The sequence below is a fragment of the Papilio polytes genome, unplaced genomic scaffold (genome assembly GCF_000836215.1).
Source record: "Papilio polytes unplaced genomic scaffold, Ppol_1.0 DF822845.1, whole genome shotgun sequence".
NCBI lineage: Eukaryota > Metazoa > Arthropoda > Insecta > Lepidoptera > Papilionidae > Papilio > Papilio polytes.
Genome location: NW_013526359.1, coordinates 4,297,842 through 4,311,868, shown reverse-complemented (window position 1 = coordinate 4,311,868; position 14,027 = coordinate 4,297,842). Strand labels below are relative to the sequence as shown.

Genomic DNA, 14,027 nt, shown 5'->3' with positions numbered 1-14,027 from the left:
CCGCGCGGTCCTCCACGCACGCGAACAGCACCGGCACGCACAGAGACAGCTCCTCGCGGGGGAACGATTTCAACGGAACTGTACATAATATAACAATAATTATTTTAATAATTCAACAACAATTTAATTCTTGTATTTATATGGTTCCTCGTACTCTTTACCGTTTTTCTCTATTTTATTTGCATTTCATCTTGTTTACATGTGTAAAAAGTGGGACGCCTACGACGGTAATATGTAATTTTTGTAATAGTGTTGAAATAAAGTATAAAATAAGCAAGATGACAAGGATTCCAAGAGCAAGGAAGGTTAATTCTTGTCTTCTTCCCTCAGCTTGCTTCACTTATTGTTGGTTTGTCGTGAATCAAAGGGATTAACAAGAGATAGATATACAGAGCTTTCTGGATAAGCCAGACCTTTTGGCCATTCAAAAATATATTGTATTTTTAGTGTGTCATTTTTGTAGTGTGTGTGAGAGTGAGAAATATATATATATGTGTGTGCAGTATTACCATTAGGCAGATGGTCAGCCAGCCACTGCAGCAGCGCGGCGCGCAGCACGGGCGAGCCGGACTTGAGCGCGTCGAACACCATCTCCCCCTCGAAGGGCGCGTGCGGCCCCGCCTCCTTGCACCACGTCTCCACACACGACACCGCAGATGTACGGATCCATTGCTTACTATCGCCGAATGCTACAGACACAGTAATAAAAAGATATACCCTTCGCTACTCCGTGATAACGTATCTTTTTAATGGTGAAAGAATTTTTGAAATCGGCCTAATATTTTTTAAGTTATTCCAATACAAAAATACAAACTTTTCCTCTTTTATAATATTAGTATAGACACTTCAATAGAGACATTTTTCATATGAACTCACTAACGTTATGTAATAGAACCTCAAAACTACATGTCCACCAATAATTGTATGTAAATTAATTGCCAATAAGTGTCATTAAAGGATGTTTAAATTTTTATATTTCATTTTGTATCTAGTTTAGTTTAACAAATGATGGAGCTTATTATAATTTTGTAAAATGTTTTAGTACATATCAATGCAAGGACACAAGGTAGCACTAAACTTGATAACTGATATAGTACCTTTCATAGATAGTACCAGCGAAAAAATTTTGTTCTCTATACCTCACCAATATAGTTTTTAAAAGTCTTTTATGTAATACTATTGTTTTAAATTAGGGCGCTTGCGAATTATCATCAATTAATTTGACCTAAGACATCATCGGTCTAAATTATCATCTCTACGCAGTACTATTACATATACACGAAAATCTATACCGAAAAATTGATTAAATATGTTACAAAATTTGTTTATCTGTGATAGCAGTCGAGCGCCTGGTACACTAGGCTCTAGGCTCGTCTTGGAGCCAGATTTCTTTCGTTCTACATATTTAGGACATAAAGAAATATTATAAATACATACCTTGGAAGAAGGGTGGGAAGAATGTTCTCACATGTTGTTTAGACTTATTTCCTAGCGCAGTGGCAAGTGCTTCACAGATATGCAGTGCGCTTTGAGCCAGCTTGGAATTAGAGTCCAGTAGCCGCGCCACTAGAGCCGGCGGGAGTTCACCCAGAGATGGCTTTATAGGGGACGAGCTTGTGATTATAGCTTTCAATTTATCAAGAGCTTCATTCCGTACCTGAAAGTTTGAAATATGTTTACATTTTTTTTTATAATACTGTATTTTAAATTTATTTAAACACTAAAGGGATAGCTAAATTGCTAATCGCAAAAAAATCAAGTCAACATACATACTCCATAAATATATCCAAAGAATTTATTGATTTTGTTTATAAAAGAAGTCATTTTTCACATCGTTTTTACAACAATAGCGGATCAAACTTAGATAAAAATATGTTATTTTCATTTATTTACTAGCATTCGCCCGCGACTCCGTCCGCGTGATATTAAAAAAAATAAGTAGCCTATGTGTTCTTTCAGACTATGCTTCACATCCATGTCAAATTCCACCCAGATCATTTCAATCACTTAGGCCACAAAATCTAACATCCAACCATCCATCGAAACTTTCGCATTAATAACATTGGTACGATTAGATGGCATGATTGAAAAATATCACCAAAATTGTCAGAGATATACAAAATTAGCGAATTTTGCACTGAAATATTTTTCTTATGTTTTAATATATTACCTTCCAATTCTTATCATTAATCTCGGCGACTAAGGCGTCAGTAATGAGTGGTGCAATATCCGTGCGTGCGCGTGCGTCTTCCACCGGCGCGGGCTCCTCGTCCACTGCATCCTCGAAACCTTCCTCTATCTCATCACCGACTGAACCTTTGCTGGCAGACTGCAAACATCACATATATAATGTTAAGAAAATCAGCACTGCTGAATTAGCGCAACACTAGATCACTGGCATACGTCGTCATACGTCCAGTCACTATGACAGCTGTCAATGTCATTTATACGTAATAAAGCGCGCCATTCTGGCGGGAGTTAGTGCTCTGTGAAGTTAATTACGCAGTTATAATTTATAATAATGTCTAAAAATAACTACATATTATTCATATCAAAATTATTTCAAAGGATATTGCGTTTAAAAGATTAAGGTGATGCAGATTAACTCGCATAAAATGTCTCTATTATCTTATTAGAGTATTTTAGTGTCAATTTTAGTTTTTTTTTTTTCTATTTTAAACACATGTAAACTAGAAAATAAAAAGTGAATCTTCATATTCCAAGTGTTCACTTTTTTCTTTTCCAAATAAAATTTATACAATTGATTGAAAAAGAAAAATAATTTAAATAGATTCACCAACACTATTTAGTGGTTAGTAATAAGTAATAAACAACTCTGAGTGTAGCAAGAAAAGCATGTAATTTTAACAAAAAACTGAACTTTTTAGATAAGAAACACTTTGTTTATTTAGTTTAAGGGAGTGAAGCGTAATCGCCTGCGACTCCGTCCGCGTAAAATTAAAAAAAAACTAAGTAGCCTATGCGTTCTTCCAGACTATCCTCTACATCTATGCCAAATTTCATCGAGATCCGTTCAGCCGTTTAGACTACAAACTCTAACAAACATCCATCCATCTAAACTTTCGCATTTATAATATTAGTATTAGTATGAAGTATGATTAAGATATCTGGAAAACAAAATGGTTATAAAACTCACCTTACTAACTGTGCCTATCTGTCGACTAGGAGCCGGCGGCGAACTATTCGCATATTTATCTAATTCAAGACTTATCAGTTGTTTGGTCGCCGCTTTCTCACTATCAAAGTGGTTAATAAGAGATGGACCCACGTACAAAGACAGTATACCGAGAAAATTAACTGTCGAAGTCCGTACATTAGGATTCGTCGCTGATAGAGCTTTCTTTGAATGTGCTACTATAGATTTTACATTCATACTGTAACAAAAGTTGAAATGAAACATCCGACTCGAAGGACCATAATATGGGGAGTCAGTATTCAACGCAGGGACCACTAGCTATAGTGTATAATGACCATAATATTTTTAGACAAAATACTAAATTGCGATTCCTATCCATTTAAAGTTATAGTATTTTTTTTTCAGTTCCTTAGAATTATAACTTCTAGAAGTATTACATCCACCCTTAGTAATTTAAAAAGTTTTATGAAAGCATACTGAAACGAATCTTAAATACATCTATTCATAAGCACTGATTACAATCTGACTAATCTCGAAATTTTAATATAAATCACCTTATATTGAACTCAATATATTTAAATATTTTATTGTTTTGTCGTATACTTACGTAAATCCGAATTCTTTAATAGCTCCAGCCATCCAGTTAAACATTTCAGACTGTACTTTAGGGTTCTTCTGTGAGTCCATAGCGTATGTGAGACCTTCATTAAGAACATGTTCCAATCCGCAGCCATCGGCTAGAGAAGTGAGACAATCTGCTGATATCGATAGACAGGAACTCTCCCCTAGTTTAACCACTACATCTTGCAATACGAAATTGGCTGCTGTCCTGGTGATAAATACAGGATTCTTTGCTTTATTACCGTTTATTCGAAAATATAAAATTTCATTTGCCCGGTAGAATGCAATGACAAATATCTTTATATAAAATAATTCATTAAAATCTAATAACAAAACTACAATATCATTAAAAATTGTCCACTCCTTTTTTATTTTTTTAAAAGATTTATTAGATACTAACTTTTGCCTGAAACATCTTTAACAAGGAATTTAAAAAAAATTAGTAGCCGACGTGATATAGCAGACTATGTCTTACTTCTGTGTCAAATCAAGATCTATTAAACCCTTTTTAGAGATAGGTGGTAACAAATATCTATCCATACTTTTGCATATATTACTTTGAAGTTCATCTAAAATTATATAAATAGCTTATACTTACGTGGAAATGGGGAAATTCTCCGTAATATATTTGCAGGTTTCCAATCTAGCTTTCAGTACTTGTACATTAGTATCTTTGAGGCCTGGCTTCTTGTTTAAAACCCGGTACAGGACTTGTGCTGAAGTGTCATCGGAGGATAAACTTTGTATAGTCGAATGTAGACTCTGGACGGCCGTGAGACGGTTCTTCCAATTACCGTCACCTAAGCCTGGAAATATTATAATTGGTATTTATTAAAATAAATGTATGATAATTTGTATCAATTGTAACAAAAATAGCAGTGACTTTTAATTGTGATTTTTAGTAAATTATAAATCCTTACAATAGAGGCTGATTGTTACAAAAAAAAATCACATTATTAAAAATTGTTATTTAAATTATTCCAATTAATTAAAGTCATGAAATAACATCTATATTTAAAAAACATAACATTGAATATAATGTCATATACCTAAAACTCTACAATTATTTGTATAAATTTTTGACCTGAATTCCACACATGTATTAAAACTTCGTCTTTTAGTGATATTTTACAATTTTTTTAACCAAACGTACCACTAAGAACTTCAGATGCAAACAACTTCTCCGCTCTCATGTCAACCTCATCATCAGACAGTTCCTGTTCTCTCGGTGGACTGGATTGTGGTTTAGTGACCTTCTTAGCACTGGCTGGTGGTTTTTTTCCAGTTGTTGGTCGCTTTACAGGTTTGGGCTGACTTGAACCAGCTGTTGGTTTAGAATCACCCTTACCAGCTACTGGAGTTTTCGTTTTAGTCTCTTTTTTAGGTGCAGCCACTTTAACCTGGATTACAGCCTGGAAAAAACATCCAATACTCTTATTTATACAATGTCGATAAATAACAAATTCGTCGTACATTCTTCTTTTGCATATCTAAAACTAGCGATTCCCATGCGACTTCATCCGCATAAAATTATAAAAATTTCATTTTATTGTTCACATGTGTCAAATTATTAATTGCAAATGTCAAAATGACATGACATGATGTCAAACCATGGCAACCTTGCTTCCTTATGTTGGCTGTTGCCACTTTCCCACATTAAAGTTTTTATCCAAAAAAATCACCCTTAAGTTTAACGGTGTGTAAATATATAGCCTAAAGCGTGACGTAAGTGTAGGGCTTTTTATTAGAAAAAAGAATTATTTAAAAATATGCTGTAATTACTGACATCTTAGGCAACAAAGATATGTGTGTTTACGCTTTATCATATTTACTATAGATTGCAACTCAAACATTTTTAGTTTTAATTTTACCTTATGAAATTCTAAAAATTACAAAATTCAGTATCTGATAGTAACATTAAAATACGGAGAGATTTAAAAAGCTTACAAGAAATGATCATAAATAAAGATAAAAACCATATAAATAATGAAGATAACAAAAAGATAAAACCCAGATACAGCATTAAATGCAATTTACCTTTTCAGCGAATTCCTTTATCTTTTGCTCTTTCAAGTTATCCAGTTTACCAATATGTGGTGCAATATTCTTCTCGCCTACTAATTTAGTTGCAGTCCCTAGAGCCTCTGCGGCCGCGTCTCGTACTGCCGGATCTGTTATAAAGAAAAAATCCGCTTAATACATGGTTACAACCACAAATCAGTAACTGTGACCAAGTTTAAAATAATACTATATTATAACAAGTCTGTAGTTATCAGGAGAGAATGTACAGTCCATTTAATGTCATTTTAAGTTATGAATAATAATGAAACTTTTGTTTTTGATTACCTATTTTATTTTTGTTTACATATTAAGTAAGGTTTTGTCGTTATCTGTATACATATTATAAAAAAGAAAATAAAACATTTTTCAATTTCATAGAAAACGAATTTAAGCAAAAACTACTGGAATTGTTTTATTTTTTTGGTATTAGTAAGATATATTATCACTGAGTAAGTAAAGCTAAGTTTATTACTAGATTTTTTTATTAACTCCATGCGGACAAAATCGCGTGCAAAAGCTAGTTCATAATAATTATTTCGTATTTAACAAAAGTGGAAATAATACGATTTCAAAAATTTTATATACCATAAAACTAACACGGAAAGCTGAACAATAAACTAAATACTTTCGCTAGTTTATCGAACATTGACCGACATCGCGAATCAAATTGTTTGGCGTGACCAACATTTCGATCGATTTAAATTGTTCCGAATTTAAGAAATAACTAACAAGTTCAACTTTTTATTCACTTTTTCTGTAGTAAATTGCTTTTGTAATTTGTTATATTCTTCACGGTGTTTGGGTGGTCTACGGAATTTCATTTTTATTGCTTTTTTTGGTTTGGATGATTTTTATTTATTATGTAAGATATGAATAAGCTTTGAAAACTATAATGGGTAGATATTGTTATTTAATTTTTAAGATTAACTATGAATGACTCATGTTAAATTTTAACAATCTTAAGATAGATCTTACTGAGGTCGATAATTTTTTTAACGAAGTAACAAAAATAATTGGATTTTAATTTCCTATATTGTAATTAGCTGTAACTTTACACTGGCAGTAGTTAAAATGTTACTAACCTGCACTTTCTAGTAATTTCAGTAATCCAGCAACATATGCTTTGATAAGTTTCTTGCTGAAAGCCGCAGGTTGCGTGTGACAGAGCGCTCGAGACAGGAATAACGCACTCTCAGCTTTTATTGAAGGATTCTTGTTGTCAAATGCAGCTATCATGTCCTCCATTATCGCTTCCAAGTTTGTCTGTAAAAATTTACCAATTAAACTTAAATTTTTACTGTATTTTTAAGATGTATTTTTGTACATAACAATATGGAGTACATAAAAAAATGTAAAAAAACAGGTAATTCTCAAATTGGGAACAGTTAATTAGGAATCATAAAGTACTCTAGGTCAGAGGTGGCGAACCTTTACGTGTGAATACGCCACATTCCTTATAGAAATATTTATTGACATAGACATAGTAGAAGTACACTCTTATAGTACCTTTTTCTCACTTTTTTCATAGTGCATAATTAATTTTGATATAAGTAACGCCCAAAATGTATCGCGTACCATTGGTTTGCCACCTCTGCTCTACATCCTCAAATAATATTCGATTAGGTAGAAAAATGAAAAAAGATGTCCAAAAATTTAAACTTTCGAAAAGTAATTATTTCTATAAATTTTTTAGTTCTCTTACTGTGACTGTATTTAATCTTCTACCAATATACTTCAATAATTATATCAAAATTTAAATACAACAAAAATATTGCATTATCATATATTAGAAACGTTTTATTAACAAAAACCATAGACCAAAGTAATTAAATAACGGTTACTACGACTGCATAGTCTTAGGTATTAAGGATTTTAAATGTTATACTCACACAAGGGTAAATAGCGTCTATAGCTTCTCTAAGTGCAGCGACCACATTAGTTTTCTTTTCTTTAAATTTCTCTAATATAGACTGCACACAAGAGACAGCGTACGGCGCGAACTTGGCGCGCAGGCCGCTGGCCACCATGCCCATCAGTCTACCGCCTAACGCTACTAACATCACATTAGTGTCTTTTGATATAACCTGCAAATGAAGGGTTTACATTCAAAATTGAACATTATTATCTTGGCATAACATTTTTTGATGTATTCAGTATTCTTAAAAGTTATTTGTTAATCTGTGCTATTTATCAATACATTTATCTTTATTTAAAACAACAATATTGTTAGGAAAATATTAGGAAACAAAAGGAATAGTGGGGGGTAGTTTTATAAAATATATGGCTCGCGCTCAGTCGGAGTCTCGGCGCTCAGTTGCCAACAAGCTCAGTGTTTTACTAGTCGTCACAACGGAGCGTTCGATATATTTGCGTTGTCGCGTTGGAGTTCAGTTTGTGTGTTTAAAGTAATTTACAAGTATTGTTAATATGGCCGTCCATCTATATTTTAAAGGAAGTCATTTATGGAAATATCTAACATGTAGGTTCCCAAAGCAACATGTCTAAATCAACATCTTATCTTATTAACCTTACTAATATTATAATATAAATGTAAAAGTTTAGATGGATGGATGTTTGTTAGGGTTTATTGCCTAACTGCTGATTGGATGTTGATGAAATTTGTCATAAATGTAGATGTTAGTCTGGAAGAACACACAGGCTACTTGCTTTTGATGTTTTTTTTTTCTAATTCAACAAAGAAAATATCAAATTGTTGTTTAATAATTTAAATTACTAGGGAAGTAGTTTAAAAATTCAAATACCATATAGAATAGTTAGTCAAACAATTTAAATAATTGAAATAGGTAAGTAAACATACCTTCTTCAATGCTCTGACCAGATCAGCGTAATCTCCAGGTTCCAACCTTGGAGCAGTTTTCAGCAAAGCCTCCAATGCATCGAGTGCTTCTTTACGTTCTTGCCATTTTTTAGCATCGAGTTTATCGTAAAAATCTTTTGGTAACTTTGACAATATTTCCACTGGGTCCAGTAGATCGTAAGGGTCCATTTCCACTGATTCTCCACCGCCATTCTCTACGTCTTGATCATCCGTTCCACCTTGATTGTTAAATTTTTAAAATTATCAAAAAAATCCTAGTTCAAACATCGGATTCGTATAGTTTTATCGTTATCCATTAGTCCAGAATTAAAACACACATATATCAAAAATACAATATATTATCTTTGCCGCTTTCAAAATCATTAATTGGTCATTGTAGAAGTTAATATTAAAAATAAAAAACTATTTAAATATGAAAACTCCACTAACCATCAGTAGTATCAGCGCATGGTACATCTCGAACTCTGTTCTGTTGAGACCTCAGATATCTTGTAGGTTGAGCTCCGCCCGCACCAAAGGATTCCCTCAACTCTTGCTGCACTACGGCCTGGAGGCTGGCGATATGGGGCTCTATTGCTGCTCCTATCCACCTGGATTAGTATTTCTAATAAGCTTTTGTATATAATCCATATAATTGTTTAAGACCTATTTCCACTAAGATTAGCAAAATTTGTTGATTGTTGACTAGAGATTAAAAAAATATATAGAGTGTGCATAGTGAAGTGCACTTGAAACATTTTTCACATAAACTAACAAGCGCTACCTGATGTCCGATAGTCAAAAAATAAACAAATTATTTAAACACTGAGATGCATTTTAGCATGTCAAAATTTATATTGAGACTACAAAAAATTACTGGTGAAAAATGTTGTTCCTTTTATCTAGTCTATATATTTCTTAAATGTCTAGTTCTGTGTCAGTGTTTCTTGTGGAAAAGAGCTTTAGATTGTAGCACATATAAAAAAAAATATGAGTATAGATCAACTATTTATATTATTTTTTTATTTATTTTTTACTGGCCAATGTTGTTGCATGCTCAGAACTACAGTTTTATTAACCCACTAACATTAATTAGAAATTGCATATTGCTTGTGTTTACATAATTATTGGATTGGAAACTGCAGTTAAAATGCCATTTTTACAGTTAAGTCACAGTGGAATAAATTAAATAGTAAATCAGATAAGATATTTATAAAGGAATATAACTTATTATTTACTAACTAATAAATTATTGTCCAGTGTTTTGATTGTGAGAAAATAAGCATAAATGGGGTTATAATCCTTCTTACAAATATTACAAGCTTTTATCATTTTTCAACTTCTTAAATCTTAATATTTAAAAACCTAATTATTAATGAGTCCATTACTACGAATTGTGAAGTTCTTTATAAACTTACCTATGCATTTCTACAACTAGTGCCTTCATTTCATCTCTCACAGTTTTATCTCTGTCAGCAAGGAGTATTGGTATCTTTTTCACCATAGGTTTTATAGCAATCACTTTGTTTCCAAACATTTTGAGAGCCGTGTTCAAAGCTGACACACAGGCGGCTACCACTTTTGGATTCTTCTGCTCCATTCCTTTGAGTAATTCTTCTTCAACAATTTCGTGCTTCTCTATTTCTACATACATCAGTGTTATCTAATAAAAAAAGATATTTAGTTAAAATCTGTCTCAATGTCTTTATATATCAATTACAATATTGAAAATTCCCTTATGTATTAAAAAATAATTTATTATAAATTATTAAAATGAATTAGGGCCTGTCCCACCAAATTGTAAATTGTCTGATAACAATCCAATGTGTAATGTATGCAATGGAATTAATAAAATAATTAAAACCTAAACTGGTGTAAATACAAAGACTATTCGAAAACAAAGTAGATGAAAGATTTAACAAACCACTAGTTTAAACACAAAGAATTACAGCTAAATACTGAAAAATGATATATGTAACAGCATCTTAAATGATAAGGCCATGAAACCCCAATTTCTTTATAAATTTTGTCGCCTGTCAGATTGTAAGCGGCACTTACGAAGCAAATTGGTTAAAATTCGTTTCAGTATTTGGTCGTTGCTTAATGAAAATAATAATAAAAAAGTAGTGAGATTGAAAAAGAATGCTACCTGCAGTGCAAGGTCTTTTGTCTTTGTTTTAGGCGCGGCAATACACTTAGCAACAATACCAGACATAACTTCTCCGGTGGTTTTGCCTGCATGTCCACAGTTCTCCACAAACACCAATGCAGCTTCCAGACCTAGTCAAAGTATCAATAGAAATTGTTTCTTATTTATTTTATTTGATCAATAGTCATTTAGTATTTTCCAAAATACAGTATAAATATGACTAACTGTCGCCCGTGACTCTGTCCGCGGGGAATATAAAAAAACCTATGTGTTTTACAGACAATCCTCTACATCTATGCCAAATTTCATCCAGATTCATTCAGCCGTTTCGGCCACAAACTCTAGCAAGCCGTCTATTAATCTACAATTTCGAATTATTAGTAAGATTATATCTGTCTATCCCAAATGAGTTCTTAACTTGAATCCAACAAAGTGATTAAAGCTTATGCTTTATAATATATTTAGATTTATTCATTCAATTTCTTTAGAAAATCAATTTCACTCTGAACCACCACACTAGTTATAGATGAAATATATTAAAATCTTCCAAAGATATTTGAATTTCAAATGTACATATTGATATTAAAACCAACACTGCTCGAAAATATTAGCATAAACTTACAAAGCTATAGTTGAATATTCAATTAAAATATGATAATGTAGAACAATGTTGGTATAAAGATTAGTTTCCACTGCTATAACACTTACTATACTTAGATACACATCAACAGTCAAAATACAGTGGTAGAGCCCACATTAACATCTTTGCACAATTTGGTCGCCTTGTCTAGTGTAATACCATAACCACACAGAAGACAGGCGTGAAGTAGGAGCATTCTGCGCGTTTTGTCTGATGAGTATGGTGCCGGAGGCCCAACTTTAGTCCCATTTCCTTCCCACCCTTTTTCTTATAAGAAAAGGATGGAAAGGTAAAGTGGATTTGACAGTGGAGGAAATGCATGGGAGGGGGAAATATCCTTTTTATGTGCGTGTCCTCCTCCATTGAGTAAGTGTAGGCAACACATCCGCTATTGCTGATGTCTATGGGCAGCGCTCGCTTCGCCAGTTTGGCGGATTCAGGTGGCCACTTGCTTGTTTGCCACCTTATATATATATTTATAAAGACAAGTCAAGTCATGCACTTGTCAAATATAGAGTCATTGCTGATCAAATGTTAGTAGCTCTATGAATTTTTATTGAATTTTGTAGTATCTGTATACTTCATTAAAAACTCACATTTGGACATTTTTAAATCCAAGTACTTAAATGGATAGAAACTTACCTTTTTCCTGAGCTACTGCATTACTGTCTGTTACAAACTTCTTGATAAGTCCTAAATATTTATTCCATTCCGGTGACTTCTCATCATCAATTTGTATAAACAGTTTGCTCGCCTCCTCGTAGCCGGCGACTCGAGCCTTCCAAAGTTTGTGGACACATTTCTCCTCCGTCGGTAACTTTTTATATTCATTTTCATCTTCCATTTTTAGTGTTCAGTCTTCAATTCTATTGGAAATTATAATTTACAAACATAAATTGAATAAAAAGAGCCAAAACAAATGAAAATCTTAGATACTGATGATATGTGTTACATCATTTTTAAATTATATAAATTTCTGATTGTTACTAAATTAAAACTAATTATTGTAATATTTATGTAAAAAGTATTAAACCAATCAAAATCATGGAAAGCATAATGTCTGTAAGGACAAAAGGGAGGTGTTTAATTTTGATTATACAAATAACATTAAATGTTACCATAAATAAAATACTTATATTGCTACAGAGTGTAAACATTTAAAATATGGTCTTGAATGAGTTCAACTGAGGTCAATCATTTGTAAGGAAATTGTAAGGTAACCAATTAAATGTAACCATTTAAGGTAAAGTTTCAATCAGGATGTAAAAATGACTTTGACATCCACATATCATAAAAGGAATCTCACCAACCCTGAGTACAATTTGTTCAATGCACATATGTTGCATACAATTGACCTTTTGGAAGTTTCATTTTCAAGGTTACTAATGCAGTAAATGCAGTTTACAAGAAAAAAATATATTTTTGAAGGAAATAAATATGATGATAATGGTCTAGAGCATACTAATTGACTCTTTGTGTCCAAATTATAATTATTCCGTTGATAACTGATGTAATAAATTAATCTATTTATATTTATGTATTTAAAATGTTTAGTTGATATCTTGTTTAAGTAAAAACGTTTGCTATAAGCAACGAAGGATGCGGTTGACAATGGTTAATGATATTTTAAGGATTAATTGAGATAAATTTGAAAGACGTAAAATGTGATGATTCAACGATCCATCCTTTTCAAATTGCTAATGGCTACCTGGCTAATATAATAGAAGGAATTTGAATCTTAAGCCGGTTCATTTATAGCTGTACCCAATTACGTTGAGATGTGAAACTGGAGCGAGTATACACGGAACGAACATCCGACAACGGTTACTTTCTAGCTGCAATACAAACAAAATGCATCAAATGTCGTTAAACTTACCGTTATTCTGCAGCCCTTCTTGATATCACTGGTTAAAACTACAAAAAATAAATGTAAAACGTGCAAAACATGAACCACTCACATGATCTAACGACAAGAAATAATATTTAACCGACAAAAGGAATTCTTTTCCACCGTAGTGCTATAGTTTTATTTGAGTTTGCGAAATGATAGAAAATGGAAGTAAAACATTGTTACCAGACGAAAATTTTAAGACAAAACAAAGAATAATGTTACGATGATTGTAGCTACTCTTAAATAATACAGGAAAAAAAGGTCTGATATAATTTTGAATCAGTTTTTTCAGTCATAATTGTATCGGATGTTATTTTTTCTCAAAATGATAGAACTATTATGAAAATGTCGTATCGCACTTTTAACTTGCTTTTAAGAGTTCAAATACTTTTAAAACAGGCAACACTTGCAAATGTCAGTAAATCATTCAATTATCAGTCATTCGTTACCGCAGTTTGTTTTGTTTTGAAAACTTCATTCTTTAGTTCAGGTATATCATTCATTCTGACAATGTATTTTTTTTTCAAATGGTATTGAGATAGATAGCGAGTGAGACGTGTATCGCGTTTTCGTCGCGATCGCTGTGCGTTCGCTACTCTTGCAGCCAACAACTAAATAATACAATACTAGATTTTATTTCTGTTTTATGTGTACCTTTATACTGTTTTTAATTACTTTTTTATATAGCAA

At 32.4% G+C, this 14,027-nt stretch overlaps 1 protein-coding gene across 1 annotated transcript in view; it reads right to left on the bottom strand.

Moving 5' to 3' along the window:
- Positions 1–13,521, bottom strand: part of LOC106105351 (cytoskeleton-associated protein 5) — a 32,817-nt gene extending 19,296 nt beyond the window's left edge. Inside the window, exons 1-17 of the mRNA XM_013285642.1 lie at positions 13,323–13,521; positions 12,089–12,312; positions 10,807–10,937; positions 10,076–10,320; positions 9,108–9,268; positions 8,658–8,896; positions 7,729–7,923; positions 6,922–7,102; positions 5,816–5,949; positions 4,932–5,190; positions 4,377–4,584; positions 3,765–3,986; positions 3,158–3,395; positions 2,171–2,329; positions 1,438–1,657; positions 510–689; positions 5–78 (exon numbers count right to left, since the gene is read on the bottom strand). Coding sequence (XP_013141096.1) covers positions 5–78; positions 510–689; positions 1,438–1,657; positions 2,171–2,329; positions 3,158–3,395; positions 3,765–3,986; positions 4,377–4,584; positions 4,932–5,190; positions 5,816–5,949; positions 6,922–7,102; positions 7,729–7,923; positions 8,658–8,896; positions 9,108–9,268; positions 10,076–10,320; positions 10,807–10,937; positions 12,089–12,290 — 3,048 coding nt within the window. The 5' untranslated portion in view covers positions 12,291–12,312; positions 13,323–13,521. The remainder of the gene's footprint in view (positions 1–4; positions 79–509; positions 690–1,437; positions 1,658–2,170; positions 2,330–3,157; positions 3,396–3,764; positions 3,987–4,376; positions 4,585–4,931; positions 5,191–5,815; positions 5,950–6,921; positions 7,103–7,728; positions 7,924–8,657; positions 8,897–9,107; positions 9,269–10,075; positions 10,321–10,806; positions 10,938–12,088; positions 12,313–13,322) is intronic.
- Positions 13,522–14,027: the final 506 nt, after the last annotated feature.